At 42.0% G+C, this 25348-nt stretch overlaps 3 protein-coding genes and 2 non-coding genes across 6 annotated transcripts; 2 read left to right on the top strand and 3 right to left on the bottom strand.

Moving 5' to 3' along the window:
- Window positions 1-5567: 5567 nt before the first annotated feature.
- Window positions 5568-12356, bottom strand: LOC139292719 (eukaryotic translation initiation factor 3 subunit B). Its single transcript, XM_070915086.1, has 19 exons — window positions 12168-12356; window positions 10616-10808; window positions 10409-10528; window positions 10259-10316; window positions 10018-10146; window positions 9773-9930; window positions 9399-9530; window positions 9196-9262; window positions 9054-9100; window positions 8734-8944; window positions 8549-8621; window positions 8335-8457; window positions 8150-8228; window positions 7795-7933; window positions 7550-7675; window positions 7226-7303; window positions 6730-6838; window positions 6515-6627; window positions 5568-6137 (listed from the first exon to the last, which is right to left on the bottom strand). The coding sequence occupies exons 1-18, from the start codon at window positions 12265-12267 to the stop codon at window positions 6527-6529; spliced, it is 2043 nt and encodes a 680-aa protein (XP_070771187.1). The 5' UTR covers window positions 12268-12356; the 3' UTR covers window positions 5568-6137; window positions 6515-6526.
- LOC139281821 (small nucleolar RNA SNORD60) lies at window positions 7424-7508 on the bottom strand. The gene has a single exon (XR_011596950.1). It is a non-coding gene; the product is annotated as a small nucleolar RNA SNORD60 (small nucleolar RNA).
- Window positions 8017-8099, bottom strand: LOC139281822 (small nucleolar RNA SNORD60). The gene has a single exon (XR_011596951.1). It is a non-coding gene; the product is annotated as a small nucleolar RNA SNORD60 (small nucleolar RNA).
- Window positions 12357-12846: 490 nt separating the features above from the next.
- Window positions 12847-19378, top strand: brat1 (BRCA1-associated ATM activator 1). Its single transcript, XM_070924624.1, has 12 exons — window positions 12847-12973; window positions 13545-13693; window positions 13773-13920; window positions 14061-14517; window positions 15005-15130; window positions 15302-15393; window positions 15481-15584; window positions 15678-15864; window positions 16174-16247; window positions 17147-17231; window positions 17351-17649; window positions 17827-19378. The coding sequence occupies exons 1-12, from the start codon at window positions 12847-12849 to the stop codon at window positions 18766-18768; spliced, it is 2790 nt and encodes a 929-aa protein (XP_070780725.1). The 3' UTR covers window positions 18769-19378.
- Window positions 19379-20253: 875 nt separating this feature from the next.
- LOC139301662 (GRB2-related adapter protein-like) lies at window positions 20254-23406 on the top strand. Of its 2 annotated transcripts, none has more exons than XM_070925114.1 (5): window positions 20254-20331; window positions 20454-20551; window positions 21026-21145; window positions 22833-22997; window positions 23226-23406. In XM_070925114.1, the coding sequence occupies exons 1-5, from the start codon at window positions 20254-20256 to the stop codon at window positions 23404-23406; spliced, it is 642 nt and encodes a 213-aa protein (XP_070781215.1). The 2 variants fall into 2 exon arrangements, with proteins under 2 accessions (XP_070781215.1, XP_070781208.1); XM_070925107.1 differs by having other exon boundaries at window positions 22833-23127; window positions 23227-23406.
- Window positions 23407-25348: the final 1942 nt, after the last annotated feature.

Genomic DNA, 25348 nt, shown 5'->3' with positions numbered 1-25348 from the left:
ATAAATGCCAACACAATGAATGAATACATACAGTATGAAATAACACACTGAGAAGTGTGAGTTAGTATTCTACACAGGGAGCTTACTGTATGTAGAAAACTCCATGTAGTGCTGGGCAATAATTCAGTGATATCATATATACACTTCCTGCAAGTTTTTGTTCCATAATTCTTCAGATTTAAAGCAAAATTGGTTAAAAGCTTTTGTTTTACACACTTAAAAAGTGGGACACAGTTCATAGCTCTGAACATCAGTTTGATTATTTCAAGTATGATTTTGCATACATTTGCCCAATTGTGATATGAAAATGTTGTATCTTATATGGTGATATTAATTTCAATCATATTGGCCAGCCCTAAATCCGTGCCTGTACTGACTATAGGAAGATAATCACAGCCAAAAAAAATACTTTGGTAAATGTGATATTATTTATCTAATCAAATAAACGAATGAATCATTTCCGTCATTAAAATGTACATAAATAAGCTATAACTCCCCAACAACACTTAAATAGTTACAGCTTCACAAAAGCTAAGATTTGCTCCTCTTATTTAATTATCTAATTTCCCCCCGGGGATCACTAAAGTATTTCTCATTCTGATTTAGACTTAAGTAAGACTTTTGGCTACATTTTCCCATTAAGATGCAGCAGTTGTAGAATGTAACTGTAATTACTTATTGCATAGAAGTATTGTATTTAAGTACAATTTTATGGTACTACACTTCAGTATTTCACATTTATATTGTTGTAACAATATAAAAATTAAAATCAGAGGGGGGCAGAGTAGCCAAAAACTCTACTTATGTAAACTTTATGATAACAATTACTGAAGTAGAAGCATTAAAATACCTAATATCATCACAACATGTTTTTTTGTTTTTTTTAAACAATATATTTATTAAACTTTTTCATTTATACACATGTATGCATACAATTGTCACAACCATATAAATATGTGCTTCAACAAACAGCACACTTTTTGAGACATGTGTGATAAATTAAACAAAAACCACAACAAAAGAAAATCAGTAAAGAAGAAAGAAAAAATATATCTCTGAGACATAAGACAATCTGTGTATACATCTCAAAAGTGCAATACAGTCACTTAAGTTAAAACTTATTGTACTGAATCACGAGGTTTACATCACAAATCAGTCATTCCCCAAGTCCTCGTCCTCCAAATCTACAGATTTCACGAACGCCTCAAATGGCCCCCATATTTTCTCAGAGAAATCCTGCCTCCCTTTTATTGTATATATGTATATATTTGTCACCTTTTCTAAAGGAGAGGTCGATAACATTTGTCTCACCCAAAATGTAACGTTTGGCACATTGGTCTTTTTCCAAAACAGTGCAGTTGATCTTTTACCATGTAGAAGACACATATCTATCGTTATTTGTTCACTTTTGATGAATTTGGAGTTCTTTGGATAGATTCCTAATATATAGAGAGCAGGATTCCTTGGGATATGCTTTGAGATCACTTTTTTCTATTGCTTTACTAACCTCACAACATGTTTTCACTTTTGATACTTTAACTACAATTTGATAATATGCTGGTCTTTCACTTGCTTACTTATTCCTGGGAGATAGCCAAATGAAGGACAATACATTCAACTTGTGATGGGCATTAGCCACAAATCATTAACAGAATCATGTTAAAAGTATTTGCTATAAATGGTTTTCAGCGGTGAGAAGTTGAATAGGGGCCGTGGGAACCTTAGGCTCCGCCCGGAGCGCTCAGCTGTCACAGAGATGTGAACAAACGGGGAGGTGGGGGAGGAAGCAGCTTCGGTCCGGAGCCTTCTGGAGGGTTTACACCCCTTATTGTCTGCCCCATAAAAACATCTGCTGTATGGGGAAAGTGTGGAAAAAATGACGGCCCTAATAAAACTAGGAAAAAACATCCAGACTGGAAGGAGAGCAGAGCAGAAAATCCTACGGCTCATATTTTGACTGAGAAAATTATTGTTTTTATTTCTGTGGTGTTTCTTTCCACTAGGTTTTAAATCTAAACTCCACGTTGACTGGAGGGGCCTATTTTGAGGAATACACATCCACAAACTCTCTCGTGTCTTGGCACGCGCTGTACCCACACACACACACACACATGCACACGCACACACACACACACACGTGCGCACAAACACGCGCAAAGGGGAAAAAACATTAAAAATATTCCTACGTGAACTCTTAAATGTGCCTGTGGAGCTCAATGACAAGTTTGCAGTGAACGCTGTAATATTCCTTGTTTTTTTTTTTACTTTGTTTTTAAAGAAAAGAAAAAGAAATGACGGTTATTCATGAAGGGAGGAACAGACTGTTTTCTTTCAGTTAATATTCCTCTTTTTCGCAGGGTGCTCACCATCACCTCCTCCCATTCCTCAGTCGGAAAACTGCCTTAATTTGTACAGTAAACAGGTTACAATGTGCCCTTTCACCGGCCGCTCCGGACACTGTCCTTCTCTTGTGCAAACGGACACTTTCCTTTTACTCCGCTGCAGCAGCCGGAGACAGAAAGACTGAACTTATTTTTCTCCACAGCCTCCTCTGCTTTTTCTCTCCGCGAACCTCCTCATCATGCTCCCTTTGAGGTTTAATAAAGCCCGGTTCTGTTCCCTTTATGCCCTTCACACCGGGAGCATCACGGCGACAATTACACCAGTCTGAACATTCATCTGTCTGTCTAATAAAAAATACCGGGAAATGACGGGAATCTTTTGTTTGATCTCACCCGGCAGATGAGCTCCATGGTGCCGGTCGGTCAGCCCTTCGTCGCCTGCTCGGTGTCCCCCCTCTGTCTCTGTCCGTCAGCCCAGTGATGGGACCGGGTGGGCACGACAGGGCTGTAGCGGTCTACGCTCTCCTGAGAATGAAGGAACATATCGCGAGATTTGACAAACCAGACACCCACTCTTTCACACACGCTCCCGTTTTACACACCACCTCATATAGCCTACTATGAAACCACAAACCTGCCTACGCCTATGACACTGGTTCCCAAAGTGAGGTCCTGGGACCTCCAGGCGGCCCCAGTGGGGGCTGCCCCTAAATTAGCAATAGTAAAAAAAACACCAGGGCCATATTTAGGACACTGTGGAAGCCCATCCCCTTCAGGAGGGGAAAAGATGAAAAGTTATGCATAATTCAAATAAGAATACTCATGGTAACTCAAAAAGTCAAAATTATGATATAGTAAGTCATTATTATGAGACATTAAGTAAAAATGATGATAAGCAACCTGGGAGGGAGTTCACATTCCCAAATTCAAAACTTACACATATATGCTAGTATTTTATAGATTTTGACTCAGTATGTTTACATTGGGCAACTTTTGGGCCAACAAAATAATAAACACATTTTCTGAGGGTCGTTCAGGGGGGGACTCACCTCAGTATTTCTAAAATCCTGGCTCCGGCTCTAATTAGCGTTATAGCGTATAAAACCTGGACGTTCATCTCACCAAACCCCTCAAAAAAATGCAGAAAACAAATATTAAATGTACCATTTATAGCCTTACTTACAATTACCATCTAATCAATAGAGTCAGCTCCTTGATACATACAGTAAATGGCATGTACAGATTATTAGAAACACTTTTACAGTCCAACAAAACACCACCATGAAGTACGGCCTAAATACAGTTGAGTGAAAACACCAACAACCAAAGTCGTTAAAACAACACAGTCAGAATATTTTCAGTAAGGAGATATTCATTGCAGGGCTGTTGTACTGAATTGCATAACTCTGTACAGGTGTTTCTATTTTTCTGGTAACTCAGTGTGAATGCGCTCTTCTTTTCCGAACTTATTTAGTCTAAACATGGTATCACCCATGTTTGAATGAGGGCTCAAGAGCCGTCTCTTAATGAGTATTTATAACATCTGTGAGCTGATGGGAAAATGACGGGGTGGCTGCTGTCTCCACATCAAAAGGACCAGGCAGCTCACCAGCAGTCTGCTGAAAGTTGAGACCACATTGAGCCTAAAAAAAAAGTCAGAAATGTCAGTGACAGCATTTTGCCGAGAAAGTAGAAAGTCTTGGACGGTGCCACAACAAGTGCATCAGATTTACAGTTTGACCCCCCACATTGAGGAGCAGGTGGATAATGTTTGGCTATATCATTTCCAGCTCAGTCTGATGAAGGATGATATACTGCATGTGACAGATCCTAGACTGATATATAAGTTCTCTTAATCAAAACCAAAGGCCTAATTTATTTAGGCGCACTACATCTCAGAAACCTTATTTTTGGTTTCTGATCAAAACTTTCTGAGGGTGGTTGAGGGAGGAGGTTCCCAATCTAAGGGTTGGGGGTCCGAGAAAGGGTCAGAAGACAAATCTGAGGGGTCACCAGATGATAAAGAAGATAGGACAGCAGAGAAACATGTATCTGCTACACCAAATTATATTACATTTTTCAGACTTTCCTGTAATCCTTGCTTTGTGAATTACTAGATAATTTTACTTTCAATAATTATTCAGTAAAAAAAGGGGAAAAAGACACTTTGGTTAGTGACCAATACACAAATGCAACCTGTGAAGAGGACAAGCAGGTGTTGCATAATTTTTAGGGGTCACAAGCTAGAAAGGTTGGGAACCACCGGTTTAGGGGCTCATGACTTCAGTATTTCTAAAATCCTGGCCTTAATAAGCAGTGCAGTACATAAAACCTGGACATTCATCTCACCAACCTGGTTCCTAACTGGTAGGTAATATCTTCTATAAATAAGTCATTAGCTGACTGTCCTGTTCACCTTGTCAAACATCACAGAGAACATCTGCACAAGAGAGTGTGGACATACATTAGATCAGGTTAATGAGATGAAAGCAGCCTATAGTGTCAATATTCAAACAGTGGATCAGCACTGTGTGACCTCACATTTCCATTAGGGATTAACCATGCGGACTAATGAACCTAAATGGTGCTGGCACATCAAGAACTGATTGTTCCCTGATAAAAGTATGACGAAACTTAAGCAAGACTTTCACCTTAATGACAGGCCAGCTGTGCAGACGAATGGAGTCCCACGATCTTGGTTGCATAACATCTTTTAGGACCAAACATACACAGTAAATATGAAGCAATGAGTCACCTTGACTTATAAATACTTTTAACTATGGTGAAAAACAGAAACCTGAGAAGAAACAAATTTCCCTACAATTTATGGCCAGAAAGACGTCAAATACAGTGGCATCTCGTGGCAGCTGGAGAATCTGTGAGCAGCTGGGTTTTAGGCTGAAAGAGCTGCTTTTGACTGCAGTTAGTGTAATCTGTTTCATAATCTGTTTGTGAGATGTGACTTCTAAACAACAAAGGTTTATACTCTACTTACATGCTGAACTGCAGATGAGCTAATGACAGAAGTTTTGTCCCAAAAAAAAAAAGTCCTACGGTGTTCAGTTAAGAGATGTAGAACAGTAACTACAGCACTACCTGTTTACAGTATTCAGCTCTACGGCTGATCATGTCATTCAAGCTGGATGTCAGTGCCTGGTCTGAAGAGGACCAGAGGACAAATGATTCCCTCGATGATAAAGAACAAAACATGAAGACACAGCCAGGTTGTATTGTGTTTGAATGTTTATTTAAAGTTATTCCCACTGCGCACCCCCTCCCTGTGTGAAGGCCTAGTCTGAAAGGAGGAGGATACAGGCCACTATAGCGCCACATCAGCACATTCAACAAGGCTACTTGTTTAGTCACAACACCTCCACCCCCCACTGGTATGGCACTCTGTGCTGCCCTGTGATAACACACTAGCATGGTGAGGCTAGTTCATAAACAACCCCGGGAAAAACAAGGTCCAATAAGAGACGGGGGCTGAGGTTAGAGAGTGAGTATCTCCAATTAATGAATAGAAAAAGGAGGCAGTATCACTAAATATTAAGTTCCACAGAGAAGAAAAATGGGGCGGATGATGGTGAGAGACAAAGAGAAAATATTCAATACAAAGTATTCTCTCTCGTCCCTCGATGTGGCTGCTGATCCGCAAGGCGTGCTTTGATGATGTCACTAAAGTTGAATGTTGAGGCTCGTGATCGTGAACCTCAAGATTCACAGCGTGGTCGTCGTCCTTCTCCAGTCAATGATGACGCAGCTCCTCTCTCCTCCTTCCACACAAAAACGGATGGACTGAGAGAGAGAGAAGGGGACTCTTTTACTGAAAGACGTTGTTGACATTTGATACAGCTTTGAGCAGCACATCCTAAAATACATTCACCTCCATTGTATTGGGAAGGTGGCAGAATATTCATCGACAGGCATGTCAAAACTTTGGCACATGTGAAACTAATCTAAAAGGGTCAGATAAAACTAGGTGAGAAAATATGCTTTTTTTTGTAATTTGGGGGAAAAGACCCTTAAACAAGATCTAATAGCAGTTTAGACAGGACCAACCACTGACTGCAGACTACACAATAAACACAATTTAGAAATTAGGCTTTTCCAATAACTCTTAATTGTGTGTTGGGACTTATCAGACTGTCTGCATCGCTGTGTGCAAGTGTTACCTGCGTAGGGGACTACAGATCTCCGAGGGGAATGATTTCTTCGTTGATAAAAAACTCAATGGTCTCCTCCTCCCAGTCGTCCACATTGCTGTCCAGCTCATCAGAGTCCACTCCTGAAAGACACCAACAAATGTCAGGGATTTTCTTACTTAAAAGTGAAGACTGGAGGGAGGCAAGCAAAGGTTCAAGGGTACAAAAAGGGAGAGAGGTCCCACCTCCTCTGAGCTCAAGGCGGATGCTCTTCTGTTCCTGATAGGTCTGCTGCGCCGCCTCCCTGTAGCGGCGGTAGTCCTCCATCATGGACCTGCGCTTGTCCACCAGCTCCTACTCACAAGCACAGACACATAAACCGTTCAGCTTCAAAAACATGCAGCTTGTATCACTTTTATTACTTAAATATCTAAAATGGTTAAGGGAGTTTATATATATATATATATATATATATATATATATATATATATATATATATATATATATTTTTTTTTTTTTAGAGCTTAAATGAGAGAAACAAAGATTATTGAATCTTGAAACATGTTTAGCCCGAGGACAATTAGCTGAATGATTGAACTGGTTAACGAGGGAGCAGAAAATACTGAAAGGCCCAGATAGTTGTGAGAGCCTCATTCCCATCAAACTCTACTAAATAAAAAGAGAGAGATGATATATAGATGTGAACAGCCTGCATTAGTTTAAGAAATTGACAGGTCAAACCTTAGAGGCCTTGGACTGGCTCAGACGATCCTTCTGCTCAAAGATCTTTGAGTATTTCTTAAGGTCCTTCTTGATGATCTGAAAGAGAGACAGGGAAATTTATGGTAAAGGAAGGTTCCACAGCTACAAACCAAAAGTGGGACTAATACAATACTAAGTGAGTATGTGTTGTACCAGTACACAGGATGTTACAGCTGTGAGCCTCAGAACAGAGTTAGAATCAGGAGCAGTGCAGCTCTCATACGAGGTGTCAGAAAAGTTATTTAGTTTGTCGTCACTGGCTCCACACACACACACACACAGTATATGTAATTGAAACAGTACCTTGATCTGGTCTGCACTGAGCAGGGTGTTAGGTCTGGGTCTCCAGAGCAGCTGACAGAAGCGGTCCTTGTTGTTCTTCTGAAGAAGACGGCCCTGGAACGTCCACAGCCAGTATGCATTGTCCACCTACACATACACATAAAAAGGTGGAGGAAAAGGATGTGAGAGCAAGTTCAGTATGAATTTTCACCGTTCTAAAGGTGAATTGGTCTGGCAGGAAAGGACGTATGGAGCAGCATGTGTACCTTGTGGCTCCACCAGGAGACAGAGGTGACGACATAGCGGCCGGTCGGGTCCCACTCAACGTCAGAGGCCATGTAGTGCTCTGCTATGTTCATCATGGTGCAGTCTGATGTGTCCACAAAGGCAAGAGCTCCATTCATGCTGCACAAACACAAAAGAAGAGAAGATGACACACATGACACTCATCAGAACTAACACACACAAGCACAAATATATGATACTGTGAGCCTCAGAACAGAGTTAGAATCAGGAGCGTTAGCTCTCATACGAGGTGTCAGAAAAGTTATTTAGTTTGTCATCAGCGGCTTCTTGTGTCCGTCACTCACACAAATGCAAACACACACAGTTTTAACTGACCTCCTGAGTCCAGCCAGAACCAAAAACTGTCCCTGGGGGCTCCAGAAGATGCTGTTGGCCTGCTGCTTGTCAAACATCTCTGTAGAAAAAGGACAATGTGTCACAATGTGTGGATGTTTACGGGGCGTCATCGACTGTGTAACAGTGTCAATAGGACGGTTGGCGCGTCGGGCCGATATACTCACTTATGAGCTCAATCTTGCCGTTGTTTTTGACATGATAGAAGGAGACGCTGATTCTGGGAGCCTCTCCGTGGAGAACAGCAAACTTGCTGCCATTGGGTTCCCACGCAAATGCTATGATGCTTTCTGGAAAGACAGAAACATGACAAACAATAAATCATCAAAAAAAAATTTCTATGGGAAATGATCACTGTTACTTTGTTTATTATGTTCTCACCCTTCATCTCAACCACATCAACAGGAACCTGCTTCTCTCTCATGCGGAAGATTTCAAAGTTGGTGACCACACCCTGAAAAATATTAAAAATACATTTTTAAATTTGATTTTTTTGTGTTTTGTTTTTGCTTTTTTTAAATCAGTGAGGTCTCAGCTGTTTCCTCTCTGTCTCTCCATTTGTGTACCTGAGTTCCTTTAGGAGTCCTGTCCACTTTCACACACAGGTAATCTCCATTTCTCTGCCAGTGCAGTTTGCAGTCGACAACATTGAAGAGGTTGCGGACACGGATCTCCTGACGGGAAGGCATCTGCATAAGAGTCACTCTGGCTGGGATATCTTTGTCCTCGGGTACCCAGAATGCTATGATGTTGTCACCAGGAGACCACGAGAAGTCCCTGTAGATACACACACAAATACACAGATTCTTGTCAATATCGCCATACAGAATGTTGTCACAATTTAAAGCATATAACAAATCATAAAAGCACTATAAAGGACTCTTACTTGATCCCGCTAATCTTGAGACTCTTCTTGTCGAGCAAGCCCATAGACTGAAGGGAGCAGAATCATGGCTTTAATGTCACTTGCATACTTTACATAAATTTACTACATGTTTGTTTGTTTGTTTGTTTGTAATTCTACTTACTGGAGTCTCGTAGATGCTCAGCGTGTCTGTGGTCATCCTGGCAAAGAATTTCCCATCATGGCTCCATCTGAGAAAAACAAATATGTTCCATTATATAATATATTCAATCACTGCAGGAGCAACAAATGTGAAAACAACATTGAAGTAAATGAGATTTTGACAATGAGAGAGAGAAAAAAAAAAAACAAGCACAGAGCACTGACTTGAATATGGGCCAGTGAGCAGAGCTCTCGCAGTGGAAACCTCTCTTCTTCTGTCCGGTCAGAATGTCCCAGATGATGATGGCCTGTGGGTCCTCCTTGGTGTCCATCAGTGGACTGAAGGTCACCACATACCTGGAAGGCATCACAACCAGACACATGGAGCTTCAGACAGCTCAGAAACTGCACAGTTCATCTGACATTATCCACCATCCATTATTCACAATTTAAGCTTATCAAATTAATTGTCTTGAACCAGAACCTTCAGTATTTGGGTCGATTTGTGGTTGTACACACACAAACAGTAAAATCCCTTCATCAGGTAATGACTAATGCTACGCAAGAGTCCATTAGTCCATCACAGCAATATTTCTTACCTCTCACATGGTGAGAAGTCAATGAGGGACACACCCTGATGGCTGAACCTCTGAATCTGCTTGAACTTCTCGCCGCCCCACAATGCAATGCCACGTTGGTGGAAGGTGGCCAGGTAGGTGCCTTTAGGAGACCAGCGCACGTACGTCTCTGTCCAGCGCTGCATCAATACACAAAGACGTTATTAGTCTGCAAGCCAAACACTACTGTTGAACTACATTTAATGTGACCTGCATTTCAAACTTACTGCTCTCTCTTCAGCTGTGATTGGTTCCTTAGCATCATTATTGAAAATGGCAGTCCTCTCTCCAGCTTCATAGATCACACTGTACTGGTCGCGACAGTCTGAGTCCTCAATCCAATGGCGCATATTTCCCTGAACAGACGGACATGCAGAGTTAATGGAGCTTACAGCATTTTGCCACAGTATTTGTTCTTAGCTTAGGTAATAGACTACTTATGATTAACAGTAAAAAAAAAACGCTCACAAAATCTTTGAAAGGCTGCTTCTCTGGAGTTTCCCACTCATCACTGATGTTCATGTACCTGGGAAAACAAGCAAACAGAATTAATGTAATTGTCTCGCATATATCTGCCGTTACAGTTGCTGCAATTCTTATCAGACACTGCACACTTACTTATCAAAGTCAGTGAAGAGGTTGACCCTGAATGTATGTTGTTTGTCGAGTTTGTATCCATCTGCGTTCTTTACCGCCTCGAGGGCCTGGGTAGGAGCAGCATACTCCAAGAAGATGTACCTGTGTGAGATATGTTTTTTTTATTAACAATAAATTCAACATTAAAGCAATATACTGCCATAACATACTAGAGAGCAAAACACATACCCTTTGGTCAAGCCATCAGCCTCTGGATAGAACTCAGTGGTGATCTTGCCAAACTTGGAGAAAATCTTGTGGATGACGTTCTTGAGTTTCTCCAAGCGCTCTGGGCCCACCTGAGGAACATTGTCCACCACCACCACCGAGTCTATGCCGTCAGCCTCCTGGGGCTTCTCCCTCAGGATGTCACCCAGCATCTCTGAAGAGAAGAGAAAGAGGGGCGGGAAGATCAGGGAGGGAAACAGTAACGTTAGTCACTTATCTGATTTGACTGTGTCCATTTTCATGCCCCGATGACTCTCACTTCAAACGGCAATAAGACCACTGGCTTCATTTTCGAAGATCATTTGTGTGATTATGAGAATTTGTTTTTCTAAAGAGTTTACGTTCATTGGACAGTGGCAGAGTAAAAAAAGACAGACAGGAAACATGAGGAGAAGGTACATGCAACAAAGGTCCTCAGCTGGAATTGAATCAGGGATGCTGCAGGTATATAGTATGAGCCAGCCTTAACCAATATGCCACCGGGGGTTGGCAGGTAAAAGGTGGCACACTATGAAAATAGTAATCAGCCTGAAATATCAAACCTTTGAAAAGTACACTTCACTCTGTTACCAGGTTACTAAATTACAATCTAATGATTTAGAGAGGTGTTGATCCGACTGTATGGTCATTTTGGGGGCTGTAGTTTGAGGTGCTGTCGAATTGTATTGCTTTGTACTGAGAGGTGTTTCTAATGTTTAGTCTTCTCTCGTTGATATCAATGGTGTGGACAAAACCTTACTAATTAATCTCTGTGACGCAATGCAGTTCAACAGCATTACAACCTCCAAAGTGACTTCACATATGGAAATTATATTGCAGGGCTATTGTATTAGACTTTTTTATATTTCAGCTAGGTTAGCCGTGTGTATAAGCATACGTATTTTCAGAAATCCCTGGAGTCTGTTTTGCAGAGCAATGCTATACAATCATAATAAAGGAGAGTCTCTATGGTCGAACTGCTCTGGCATTCATTCACGTTTTATTTGCAGAACTGAGGGACAATATGGACCAACTCCCCTCAACCCTGGGGTAAGACAAATGCTAACGTGACACCGATGTGAAAGCTAGCTTTTATTGCCAGCTGCTTTAAGTAAACCACAGACTGCAGGCTCGCAGTAGCTGTATTGGCCTTAGACTCTCACAAAACTACAAGAACATATTTGCCATTAGTCAGCTTTACCCCTGTTTCAATTTGCCAAACGACAACGACAAGGCCACAGTGAGTGATTTCCTGGGGTCTGGGTGAGGCTTCAATGGGCGTCAAATTAAACTGTGGTAACGTCGGTTAATATTAACTGACGTTGGGAATAACATTGTGGTTAAAGAAAATGGTGATGTATCCATTTTATTCCTGGTAATCAGACATCAGTAGTTACGACACTGAGGTTCGAAAGGCAAAGTGATAAGCTAGCTAGCATCTGTAGTACCGCCACCGTCTAGCCCGTTATGTACAGCTCTTAGCTAACTGTTAGCAACAGGCCAGAAAGCCGGCGTCTTTCCTGCTGCAGCTCACCCTCATCTTCGACGTCATCCTCGAAGTCCTCCGGGTCGCTGAAGGAGGGCTCCTCCTCTTCATACTCGGGGTCGTCCACCATATCCACCGTATCTTGCATTTATCAGAAATACGAGACGGATTTCTCGCTACAACGGAGCAAAATCCCAAAAATTAAGAGGCTGACGGTCCTCGGCCGGTGCGGCACCATGTGCGATTACGCGAAAATGGACGATGTGACGGAAATGGAACACCGGAACTTGTTCGGCGGTAAGGAAGCGCTGCGGGGAAAAGTTAGAGTTGTACAACACAGGGACCGGCGCTGTGAGGAGCCCGTACATGTAATTTAACCTATCCGCAAGTTTAAAGATCAGTATGCAGCGCAGACGTCCTAGTTACGACTCTCACATTTTACACTGAAAAAAGGAAGAAGAAGAGGGAAGCCACGCACCGGCAGATCCGAAACTATTTCCCGCGAGATGGACGTCTAGCAAAACTACAAGGAAAAACTACATGTTGTTATTTTAGCTAGCTGATGTGCTCTTTCACTCAATACCACATAACTTAGCTTCTAGCTATATTTCCTGATACGTAAGTCGGCGTTAGCTATGTGTGCTTCAATGTAGCTGATTAGCTGTAAAGTTATTAGTAACCTGTCTACTGTAATATATTCTCATTAACACATACACACGTTAGTACCATGGACAGAGAGTGTGTGTCGCTGCTGCCCAGTGTGTGTGAGGTGCTGGCGGACTCGGGGAGGTCTCTGCCCGATGACACCAGCCTGGAGAAACTGTTGGACTGGTTCACAGGTCTCACTAAGGCTGGTTAGTACTGAACTTCGTTGGATCGTTTAGTTTGGTTTGTTTGTCTGTCATTATACTGGTTTCTTCCCTCTGGCCTCTGGTCAGGTGGAGCTTTCAGGTGCGTTGCTTTTAGGTCCTTCTTGTGGATTGCTATAGTTAGAGAAATTACACCCAGGTAACTGGATGGATACAAGGCAGGATTACCAACTTTGTTTGGGAATTTGTACCACTAAAGCACCATATAAACTGAAATAAGGCTGCAATTAAGGATCCAAAACATAGAGATATTCAGTATAATATCATATTTGACAAAGAAAAGCAGCAAATAATCACATTTGAGAAGCCGGGACAAATTAATGTTTTGCATATTTACTTGAAATGTGACTCAAAAGATTAATTGATTATCAAAATAGTTGCCAATTTCTGTCAGTCGACTAATCTGGTAATTGTTTGAGACGGCTCCTGCATTGTGTAGGACAGGGACCTTGTGCCTTTTGATAGGAACAGGTGGATCTCCATTATTCCAGCTGATCGATACATGGTTATTAAATATGTACCACTTTCTCATGTCCACCTTTTTCTCCTAATGAAGGGGGATCTCTGCTGAAGGTCTGTCCATGTCTGCTTGAATTCATATCCACTGTGGGTAACAACACAGCTTCAGACCCCGGGGTCCTCTCCTTCACTCTCAAACTCACCGGCTTATTGTCTGCAACTGAGGACGACTTCAAAATGCTTCAGGTAGACTTAATGAAACCTTGTACTTTTACTAAAATGTTGCTACTGACAATTTCTGACTTTGGTGATGTCCCCCCTGCAGGAATGCTCTGTTCTGGACCTGGTCTTCAACCTTCGGCGCTGGCGAGAAGCAGGGCTCTGGGAGGATCCCTGTTTACGGATTGGCTGGGTCCAAGGCTTAAAGAACATGCTGCAGCACCCGAACGCTCTTAGTTTCTTTGTACAATCAGGTGACCCTTGGTGCAGGAGAGACCATATAAGTTGTATATTGTAAAAGACAATTTGATAAGAGGGAGGCAGGCGATATTTAGGAACAAAGACTGAGTATTTTACCACTTCATTAATGAAATCTGTTTTCCTCACTCCTCAGATTTCATTGAACCGCTCTTACAACTGCAGACAGACACAAGTCTATTCGTTGCCTCCGCTGCCAATCAAATGCTCGCCCACATCCTGCTCTTCTGTCAGCCAGCGTCGTCTGCAGGATCTAACAGCATAGACAAAAAAGAAGAAGATGACGGGAAGACACGTGCCTTCATCACAGACTTAGAACACCCAGCCTTCACCAAGCAAACCAGCCCAGAGTACACTACTGTTGTCACTGCGATCACAGAGTACCTCAAGGAGTCACTGGTTCCCAAAGAAAACTCCAAGCTCCATCAGAGTCTGCAGATCCTCAAACTGCTGGCCCCGCTCCTGGCCCAGGCCGGGCCTCCTCTCCGAGACAAGCTGCTCCAGACCGTCGCAGACTCTCTGGAGGAGCTGGTGACAGCAGCCTGCAGTCAGCTCATGCTGCCTCTGATGGACGTCATTCTGGCTGCATACAGGTAGACTGGCCTTACCCAAGCACAGTGCGGATACTCAGCTGTTTATTCAGGCTTTATATCTATATTGTTTTCACTTAAGCTAAATTAGCTTTTGGCTTACCCCACTGGCTTTATAGGCAGTTTGATCAAGCCAGTTTACTCAAATCCCCACATGTTTCAATGACTTTATCTATTAATAATACTGTAATTCCCTGAATATTTAAAATAATGTTGACATATTTGCCTTTTTGTGCTTTTACTGCTCTTACAGTGAACATGACAACAAGTAGTTAAACAATAAGAATGAAAGCAATACTATCAAAAAACTAAGGAATAGTTAAGAGAAGCTGCATCAATCTCCCCCACCCGTACACTAACAGAGCACCTGCTGCTTAAACATAATGTAAAAAGAAAGAGGGAAAATTGCACTGTGATAGCGTAGAGCTGCAACAATTAGTCAATATAATGAGTGGGTTCGGTGTTAAACAATGTCCATGTTTGTCTTCAGCAGCTCCGGCACTTATGAACGTGTCCCAGACCAACGCGTCACCCGTCTTCTATCGTCCATGTTGAACTCTAACAAACCCTCTGACCTCATTCATGCTGCAGCTGCTTTTCTTCGCAGAAGTCATCCGTAAGCATCTGCTCACAGCACGACTTCACACTCTCGTACAGAATGTGGCTTCACCGTCACCAGTTCAACCTCAGTTTGTAGAGGTTGTATTTTCTGACAGTAGTTTTAAGAAAACCAGTGTTTACATACCAATTCCCATGAGTACTTTTCTTTTTCTGTGCTTCTGTCCAGTGATACTGTCCACACGGCCCGGGCTGTGAGAATACTACTGCTACCCCTTGACATCACAACTGGTCTGACTTTACTGGGCACAAACACCACTGGTAAAACACACAGATATACACAGTAAAAAAGAATGAAAAGGAAAACAGTGTGTTGTTTCGCATCTAAATATATTTTTATTCCTGCAGCAGACGAGCATCGGTTTTCAATGGTAGAGCAGCTGAAGAGTAAAACCTCCTGCGTCTCTGTGGTCTGTGTCTGTCTGACAAACACACCACAGATCACACTCAAGGTGAGGCTGGAAGCACAACAGAAAACAGAAGAGAGGATATGGACTGTATTTGTTATGTGACGCAGACTAACTGTCTCTCTCTCTCCTCCTCAGCCTTCACACGTCCTCCCCTGTCCTCCAGCTTTAATTGTCACTGCAGTCCTGTCATTGTTAAGGATCTGCAGTGGCGTTTCTTCCTCCTCGTCTGCTGGTTGTAGTGAGGCTTGCAGGAATGTCATCGGCAGTGGGAAAGTTCAGAAATGTGCTCTAGAGGCTCTGATAGCTCTTGGCAGCAGCCCAGGTAAAACTGTGTGTATATGTGGGATGATCCAAATAGAACAAAAAGCACAGCCACAGTGCCAACAAAATTTAACGGAACTAGGCAATATAACATGAGGTATAGTGATTTTCTACATACTGAGGAGCAAAATCTCTCCAAGTATACAAGTAATTATAACTTAATATTCAAATTTAATTCGTCTAATCAACATAGAAAGTAAGATACAGTATCATCAAAAACAAATGCTACAGTATATGAACATCATGATATGTGTGTTTTGTGTAAGAAAGTGTTTTTCAGGATGCCTTCTCCAACAAACGTGTGTTTCAGAAGCGAAGGAGAAGATCAGTGAGGTGTTCACAGTTCTGATACAATATCTGGACAATCCGGATTCTGACCCCACCGTGAGTTCTTTGATACAACTTATTTTATTTTATTTTGTCATTGACTTTCTATTACTGGGGAGCAGTGACTTAGAAGAAGACACCACCTCTCACTGATTGTATGTTTCAAGAGATTTTAAGAGTAAAGTCAAAATATTTGGGGAAAAAGTTTATGAGGAAGTTATAATATTTATAGAGAAAGTTGTAATTCTTTGAGAAAAAGGTCATGATATTTCAAGAATTAAGTCATAATATTACGAGAACAATTAGTAATATTTCAGATAAGTAACTTTTTATTGTAGTTTTAGAGCTTTTCATGTTTCTTTTCCAAACTACTTCCATACTGATATACAAATTCTGTCATGTATACAGGCTATATATTCGAGAGTGGAACAGTAGTATGACCAAATAATTTAATACTAAATGTCCACTGACTAGCAGCATCTCATGGCCTCCATCAGTGCATGGAGTTTGCGCAGTTGTCATTGAGATGGTGGAGTTGGCTATACAGTATGAAATGGTTAGATGATAAACAGATCAACAGAAAATTAATTACAACTATTTTGATACGAGATTAATTGTATTGTAATTTTTTATTTTATTTCAAGCAACTATACAAACCTTCGCTGGTTCCAGCTTCTCAAATGTCTGAATCAACTGCTTTTCTGTGTTTTATATTGTTGTAAACTGAACATCTTTGTTTTTTTCGGACTAAACAAGCAATCTCAAGACATCACCTTGGGTTCTGAGAAATTATTTCAATATTTCATAAACATAAACGATAAATTCAAAGAAAATAATCAGCTGAAGTCACAATGAGATGGAGTCTCAGTTTGAGTTACAGACAGAAAAAGATGATCATCAATCATGATCTATCTCATGTTGTCTTCTATCATTCAAATGATGTCTGTGTTTCTTAGGTGCTCCACAAGTCCTACCAGGCCTTAGTAAAGTGGACGAGTGTGTGCACAGACCTCTCCTTCATAACAGACCAACTCAGACGAGGTAAAGTTCACAGAAGCTCATAATAACTCTCCTGTGTGACGAATCCTCACACAGAACAGACTCTGTCGTTGTTGTGGCTATATAATGTGTTACTGAAATTCTACGTTTATTGGTATTAGATCTCGTCGAGGTAGTGAAGAAGCGCGTGTGTGACATGCGCTGGGAGGTGAGAGACTCAACTGTGGAGTTTCTGGGACACCTGGCAGGTGTGCGTGTCTTCCTGAAATCAGCCGAGGAGGAGGAGGAAGAGGAGGTGTGTGATGCGTCGGAGGCTCTGCTGGGCGGCTGCTGCACCACTCCTCTCCTGAGGGAGGCACTGCAGGATACAGAGAGCTATGTGAGAGCCAGCGCCATCTCTGCACTGGCAAAGACACTGGCACACAGCTGGCAGCAGGGGGCAGCACTCAGTCAGGAGGAGGTAGGCAGAAATAGTTTTACATTTGACTCATCATACATATATATCAGATTTTGGCCCTTCTATCAATTGTGTAAGATTTTGATTGATTTAATATCTGGAGGTACAAAGTTTTCAGATGGCTGCAGTACAGTGTAAACTTGATTGTTACTGATGGTCCTAACTTCTGTGTCCTTTCAGACTAAAATAGTGAGCCGGCTGCTTGAAATTCTCTCCCAGGACACGGAGGGATTCGCCAGGAGGGCTGTTGTACGATACTTCATCTCCTGGTTCTCCTCACGCTCCTCACACTCGCCTCCATCGTCATATGCCTCCTCCACCCCTCTCCTGATGCGGTGTGTACGCTCCGTCCTCTCACAAGGCAGCGCAGATCTGGACTGGGAGGTCAAAGTTCACACGCTGGAGCTGGCTGAGCTGCTGCTGGACGAAGCCTTTTCAGGTCACCGGGGTTACAGGAAGGGCTCGGACACGCATCACGTCCTGCCGCATCCCTATGGTGTAGTTTCTGACCAGGTCTACGCTCTCCACACTCACACTGGTGCACACACAGAGGGCGTGGAGTCAGATTTGGCCGGAGCGTTGAACAATCTGGTCGAGCAGGGAGTCATCTCAGCGCTGTTGAGTGGTCTGGGTGACTGCGATAGGCCTGTGGGTCTGAAGGCCTGTCGACTGCTGATAACACTCAGAGAGACAGTCTGCCCTCTGTCGCTAGGGGTGCCGGATGCTGCCATGGCAACAGTTGCCAGGGTGTCTTGTGAACTGCCTGGCCGGGGATGGGGGCAGGACATCAGAAAGACACTGGGGATGAAGAGGAGCGATCGGGCCAGAGAGGCGGACGTCGCAGCACAGAGAAGCTTCGTTGGAGCTGACGAAGTTGACTCTGAAGACTGTGGCGAGACGGGAAAGAAGGGTGCGAGCGAGGCAGGTGACCGTGTGATTGTTAGCGTGTGTGAGGTGTTGAGGTCTCTGGGTTTAGACGAGAGGCTGGACGTCCTGGCTCAAAGCAGCGACCACATCCACAACTCTCCCCTCTCTCTGCTGCAGGACATACTGACTGCGAGTGCCACTCACACTCATCCAGACACACAACCTGGGCAAGAGGTCATAGTGGACTGCTACTAACACACACGTTTGCATTGATTTTTAAGATGACACATTGTGGATGCGTTCATCTTCACGCCCAGCAGAGGTCAGTCAGGACTCGCCCACAGAGTTCTGCACAGGCCTAAAACTGAGACCTGACCAGACCTGGACCCGTGTTTCTACAACCAGACTGAACCCGATGATACTTCCCAAATGAAACCCAAATCTATACTTTTGCTGTCTTTCATCCATTACTTTCCGTTAGCTCGCTGAGCTGATTCAACTCCTGCCTCTTCTGGGCGTCCTCACATTGTCAGACCTTGTGTACAGTGGCCGTACATGTTAGCATCAGTAGCTTTAGTCCTACGTGGCTGGTGTAGACAGCTATTCATTAAGATTGAAGATGGATGACGCAGTTGAAACACATCCTGTGAGAAAGAAAAATAATTTCTTAATACTTTTTTACATTTGAAAAAAGAACCAAACATATGTTTTTGGGACCTCTGTCGGGTTGCAGAACTCACCAAACTCTTTCTTATATTATCATTCCTACAAATCATCGATGTCTGTCACACAATGATTTCATTTTAAAAAATGTAATGAAACCATCACTCGGTTCTACTTGGATCTGTACTCTTGTCCACCTATTTTTTTAATGCACAAATGAAATGTTGTAAATAAATAAACGGGTTAATATTTGTGAGAATGGCGTTCTTTCTTTGATTCAGCTTCGTACTGACAGATGAACAACCACTTCCTCTAAAACTGCTGGTGTGTGGACTGTGCTGACATCGAACTCTGAATTAAGATAAATAATAATATATATATTATTCATAATAAGTAATATAGTATAAAATAATATATAGTATAGTACAGCAAGAACATAAAATATAGACTTTTGGTCTTTTTTCCATTAATTTGCTCTTAAGACAATTGAATTACTGTTATGAACCCTTTTTAGGTTGTTATTTTTTTCAAAAGTTATCCTGATTGCTGGTGAGAAACCTGGATTTGATACAAATACCAGGTGACACCTTTTCACTTGGTGGTGAAGCCTCTGTTAGGCAGTGAATCAGCTGGAAGCACTTGGTTAACCTTTGCAAAGACTTTCTCTAATCATAGTCACAAACACCTCCGGTCATCGCACTCTGTTCTCGGTTATTTTCATTCCTTCTCTGATTTCCCTTGTGGAAATGCTTCTTTAAAGCCCCGGGGTTTAAAGTGTGTGGACATCAGAGATGAAGATAGAGAGGGCAGTCGTCACCTCCACGTGTTCACACACTCTCTAACTCAGTCACATGGAAGAACAGAGGGACACACGCGCAGAGCAAACTCTCCTCATTAACTAATGAGCCGGATGTCAGCGCCTGCCTACACACACACACACGCACACACACACCCTGATTATCTCATCCTGTAATAGTGTGTGTCATCACCCTGCTGTGCTCTAATCACACAGCTGTATTCTCTCTCTTCATTCATGAAGTGAAACTATTTGTAGCTGACTCGACTCTTCTGTTCAGCATGGAGGCGGTGGCTCTTTTCTCTTTCACAGCATCAGAAGCAGACGAGATCAGTTTCCAGAAAGGGGACGTTATCAAGGTAAGTGTGTGTGTGTGTGTGTGTGTGTAAATGTTTGGGTTGATTTGAAATTGAAACTGGCCAAAGTTAACAAAAAGACTCCATGTTTACATAGTGAGAATAATTGTGCATGTGTGTTATAGGTGACAGAAATGGAGGATGATTCTTGCTGGTTCACAGCAGAGATCGAGGGGAAACGTGGCTTCGTGCCAGAGAACTACATTTCTCTCCTTCCTTATCCGTAAAAAAAATGATTTGTCCACATATTTTACACTTAAACAACAAATCAATGTTGGAAAGAAAACTGCCATTCTTTGCTGCAAACATGATATTATAGATGTGGATTGTTTAGACATCAGTGGTTCCTGGACTTTTTGGCTTGTGACCCTTAAGAGGAAGCAAAGTCTACTTGTGACCTCCTCATTACAGATTATGATCTCAGTGGGATTTCCGAGGCCTAAAGAGGTGAAAGTATTCAAAGTATTCATTGTTTCACAAGACAAAAAGCAAAAGTCAGAAAAAAATAAATTGATGTGTTAGGGCCCTTTTTGGGGTCTAGACCCGCAGGTTAGGAACCACTGATAAACACAACTGAGTTGATTTTTCATTTATAAGCGACTCATGATTGTAGTTTAAAGAGTAACATGAATATACTGCAATTATTAATATATTAGCTCAAGAGGAGAGTATAATTGACATGCTTGTGTGTGTGTAGGTGGTTTGCTGGACGGGTGTCAAGACTTGATGCTGAAAAGCGTCTTCGCTGGCAGGACACCGGAGTGTTCCTGGTGAGGGAGAGTGAATCAGCTCCTGGAGAGTTTTCTGTCTCTGTTAGGTCAGTAAACGCACCACACAAGCACACACACACACACACACACACACACACACACACACACACACACGAGATAAATCTCATGCTGCAGGCTGACGTTTGTGATGTTACTATGCTTGTGTGCTGTGGTGCAGCAGTTTATATTTGCATGTGTTGAATCTGCTGTAACTCAACCACCCTCCCCTCACGGCAGCTGTGTCTTTAATGACTAGAGAGGTAAGCATCTGCTCCTGGGTCTGAGCTCAAAAACAAAAACACAGTTAAACACCTTCCTGTACGACCAGAAGTGTTGCATGAAACATCAGCAGCAGCGTCTCCTCGTTATGTGATGTGTTTCAGTTGGATGTTTTCCGTCACATTGAGCACATTAGCAAGTTACAGCATCCACGTGTCTTTGAGTGTGTCAGGGTCAGTGGAGGGGAGAGTCAGACTATTTAAATATGTTCTACGAGAACCCGTTGCACTAAAAATATAACAGCCGCACAGACAGCAAGAGAGCGAGAGTGTGTGTGTGTAATTGGGTCACCAACGTGACGTGGGACACATTTAATCATTGAGGGTAAATTAAATGTGTTCAATAATCAGGGCATTACATAACGCCACTCTTTAATTAAACACAGGTACATTATGCAATGGACACATGCCACAGACATGCATGTACACACTGTGCACATATAAATGTTTTAAGGCACAACATCTGTCTGCCCGCAAGGACTGACAGTTAAGTGCTTTATTTATGTGCCTGCACACATACTCAGACACAAAGTGTAATCCTCAGATTGATCAATAGAGGGTGATAATGTTCAAGAAGAGTTCACAAGACGTGTTTTATAATTATAAACTGCAGTGACTCATTAAAAGGAGATTCTTTCAAACCTCAACGCGTCTGCAGTTCATAGAGATGACATCATGGCAAACACAACAATTTATTTGTGAGAGACAAGACAGGTGAGCTTCCTCTCAACCACCAAACCATTATCTGTACCTGTCAAAACAAATTACTTGTGTACCAATCCCATACTACATACAAGTCACAACACAAAGCTAACTTAAAACCGTCTGTGTGCAAACGCAGAAACATTTGAAAGGCCAGAAGAAGGCCAAAGTCACAGTTTGATTGTGTTTGTGTCATTAAGTATGTTGATTTCTTGTATACTAACTGCAAAAAACTATATAAACATTATTATATAGTACAGTGTATTCTGTATGTACGGTGACATCTTCAGATTGCTTGTTTTGTCTGACCAACAATCCAAAACCTTAAAATATTCAGTTTACTCTCATATAAAACAGAGAAAAGCTGCAAATTCTCACATTTGAGAGGCCAACTAAAGCACAGTATCAGTATGAGACAAACAAATACTGAATAACTACTCTGAGCAGATTCGTGTGTGTGTGTGTGTGTGTGTGTGTGTGTGTGTGTGTGTGTGTTGACATTCTATAGCCTGTGAGAAAACCTCCTGTGGTGGATTTGGAGATACACCCACACATGCAGAGTATTGTGGTCACATTTCCCACACTAACACAGGTATGCACATAGCCTCTGTCTGAATTCCTAAACAAAGAAAGAGGCTGAGGAATGAAGAAGAACTCTCATCTTCACACTGCTGAGCAGCAGGTGTAGGAGCATAAAGGAGGGTGCATGCCCGCCTTTATCCCCTTTACCTTTCTCATTTCTCGTATTTTGCAGCTATGGTGACAGGGTGGAGCATTTCCGGGTGCTGGAGGGGGGCGGTCAGTACTGCATCTGGGACGAGTCGTTCTGCTCCCTCAACCGGTTGGTGGACTTCTACAAAACTCACAGCATCGCCATGGAGAAAGTGGTCTGCCTCAGAGACCCTCCCTCATCCCCTCGCCTGCTGTCCCAGCCTGGACATAACCCTTATCCCAACCCTTATAAAAGAAGCTCTCAGGAGTCCCCCCCCTCAGCACGCCTCTACTCTCACCCAGAAAGAGAGTCCTCCCCTCGGCTACCAGTTTTGGGGGTGTGAAGAAACATCATTATTCTTCATAAATAGCTTGTACTTGCTGTTAAACACACACCTGTTGGTCTGATGTCATGTCTTTGCTCTGTCTCTGTGTAGAAACCTCGTCTGGCTCAGGCCCTCTGTGACTACACGCCCCCTCATACCGCCCACCTCCACTTCCTGCGCGGTGACGTCATCGACCTGCTGGACTGCTCGAGCTCACTGACCTGGAGAGGGCGCTGTCGAGGCAGAGTAGGCATCTTTCCGCCGGAATACGTCCAACCATTGTACCACTGACACCATATCAAACTGAACACCTCCAGTCCCATGGCTGTATCGCTGACACCTACCTGCCAGGCTGTAGTGACTCACCTTACTCATCCAATGATTGAACAAGCGATGAAACAATTAGTCCAGTAATCGATTAGTCCATTATTGATTGAAGGGCCTGAAAACTTAAACAGCTTCTTATTATAAGCTTCGGGGTTTTCTGCCAAAGTTGGTGCATTTTCTCAGTGCTCTTTTAACTGGTTTAAAGTGGGCGAGGATTCAATTGGGAAAAGAGTGATGTCACAAGCTTGCACCAATCAGGATTGAACAACATTTGAATCCGAATCTGATGACAGTTGGTGGGTTGTTTGGTCACTGTCAATCAAACAAACTCCAAATAATACCTAATGAGTTTTCTTTTACTTGATTCTTGCTTGTTTAGTCATAAATAATTAATATTATAAAGAAGGGGGACTTAAAGGGGAACTGCAACGATTTTACATCAAAGTCTGTTTACAGGTCTTCGGGAGTACTACTGCATATGTGAAAAAAGGTTTATAAGCCGAATCTTCAACCAAACTGTCAGTGGCCGAGTTGCATTGTGGGTAATGTAGGCGCCAAGTTTTGAAGAAGAAAGGAAGGAAGAATGCGTGGAATAAAAAAGGACAATATCTCTGCTTCTGCTGCATCAATTTTGATTCTTTTCTTTTTTTTGAACTGTCCATCGTGAGTCCGACAGTGTTATAGGAGTGCAATGCTGAATTGGTGTTTGAATTTTAAGTTTTCAGGGGCTTTAATCATTTAAGTCAGTTCAAGTATCAAGCAAAAATGTCAAATATTTTCTGGTTCCCGCTGCTCAAATTTGAGGATTTGTGTTTTTTCTCTTTCTTTTATCATAATTAACTTGACTGTTGGTCACACAAAAACTGCAATTCAAAGGCGTCACCTTGGGTTCTGTGGGTTTCATATTTTTCTGCCATTTCACAGACTAATCAGTAAATCAAAAATGACCTGACAGATTAATGGCCAATGAAAATAATTGTTGCAGCCCTAGAGTGAACCTTTACGATCCGTCTTCTGAGTCCCAATGTCCTCCTTTCACCAACAGCTTGTATTGAAAGAAATAAAAGTGAAATTTAACTTTATGTTCGCTCTGTTTTACCATCTTGTCTATGCCCGTAACCTCCTCTTTAGTAAATGTCAGTGAACTGTACAGACGCAAAATAAAGAGTGACATTATCTGGTTATAAATACTCTAACCTGCGTTCATTTGTGGACAAACACTTGTAGCTTTGATGCACATATCTTTACATTTATTTGAGATAAAACAAGAAGAAAACTTTTAATGGACAAGTCGACAAGATATTATGTCTTTTGACTGATATGAGGTTCTTTACGTCCAACAATCTGTACTTCTCAATATTTATTTCACAATAAATAAATGAATCAAATTCACAGCAACATAGACATTATAACAGAGTTTTTCAACCTGTTGGTAAGCAGAAAGGGGTCACAGGCAATTTTCAATACTAATAAATTAGAATAAGTCTAATATATTTGTAATAATAAAAAATAAATGTAAAACTTCTAATTTTTTCTATATAATTTGGATTACATTAAGAGCTCTGCAGTCCTAAATACAAAACAAACGTGTGCCATGTTTATATTTACATGACAACTTAAAAAAAACCCTCTGTTTTGAGAATTTGGGGACCTAAAACAGTGATGGACCGGAAAAGGTTGAGAAATTCTGATTCATATTCATAAACAAGCTAAATAGCATGAAACAACACTAACTGAGGTTCAAAAAACCTTGCATGACAGACATAAGGTCATAAACATAACTATATAATTACCATTAAATATATAGACTCAAAAGGAAATATAATTATGCAACTCACATACAGCCTAAACCACACAGATATATTCTCATTATATAATCTTACTATATATATAAGCTTTAAATTTA

Source organism: Enoplosus armatus, chromosome 2 (genome assembly GCF_043641665.1).
Source record: "Enoplosus armatus isolate fEnoArm2 chromosome 2, fEnoArm2.hap1, whole genome shotgun sequence".
Lineage (NCBI taxonomy): Eukaryota > Metazoa > Chordata > Actinopteri > Centrarchiformes > Enoplosidae > Enoplosus > Enoplosus armatus.
This window is presented reverse-complemented; position numbering and strand designations above follow the sequence as displayed.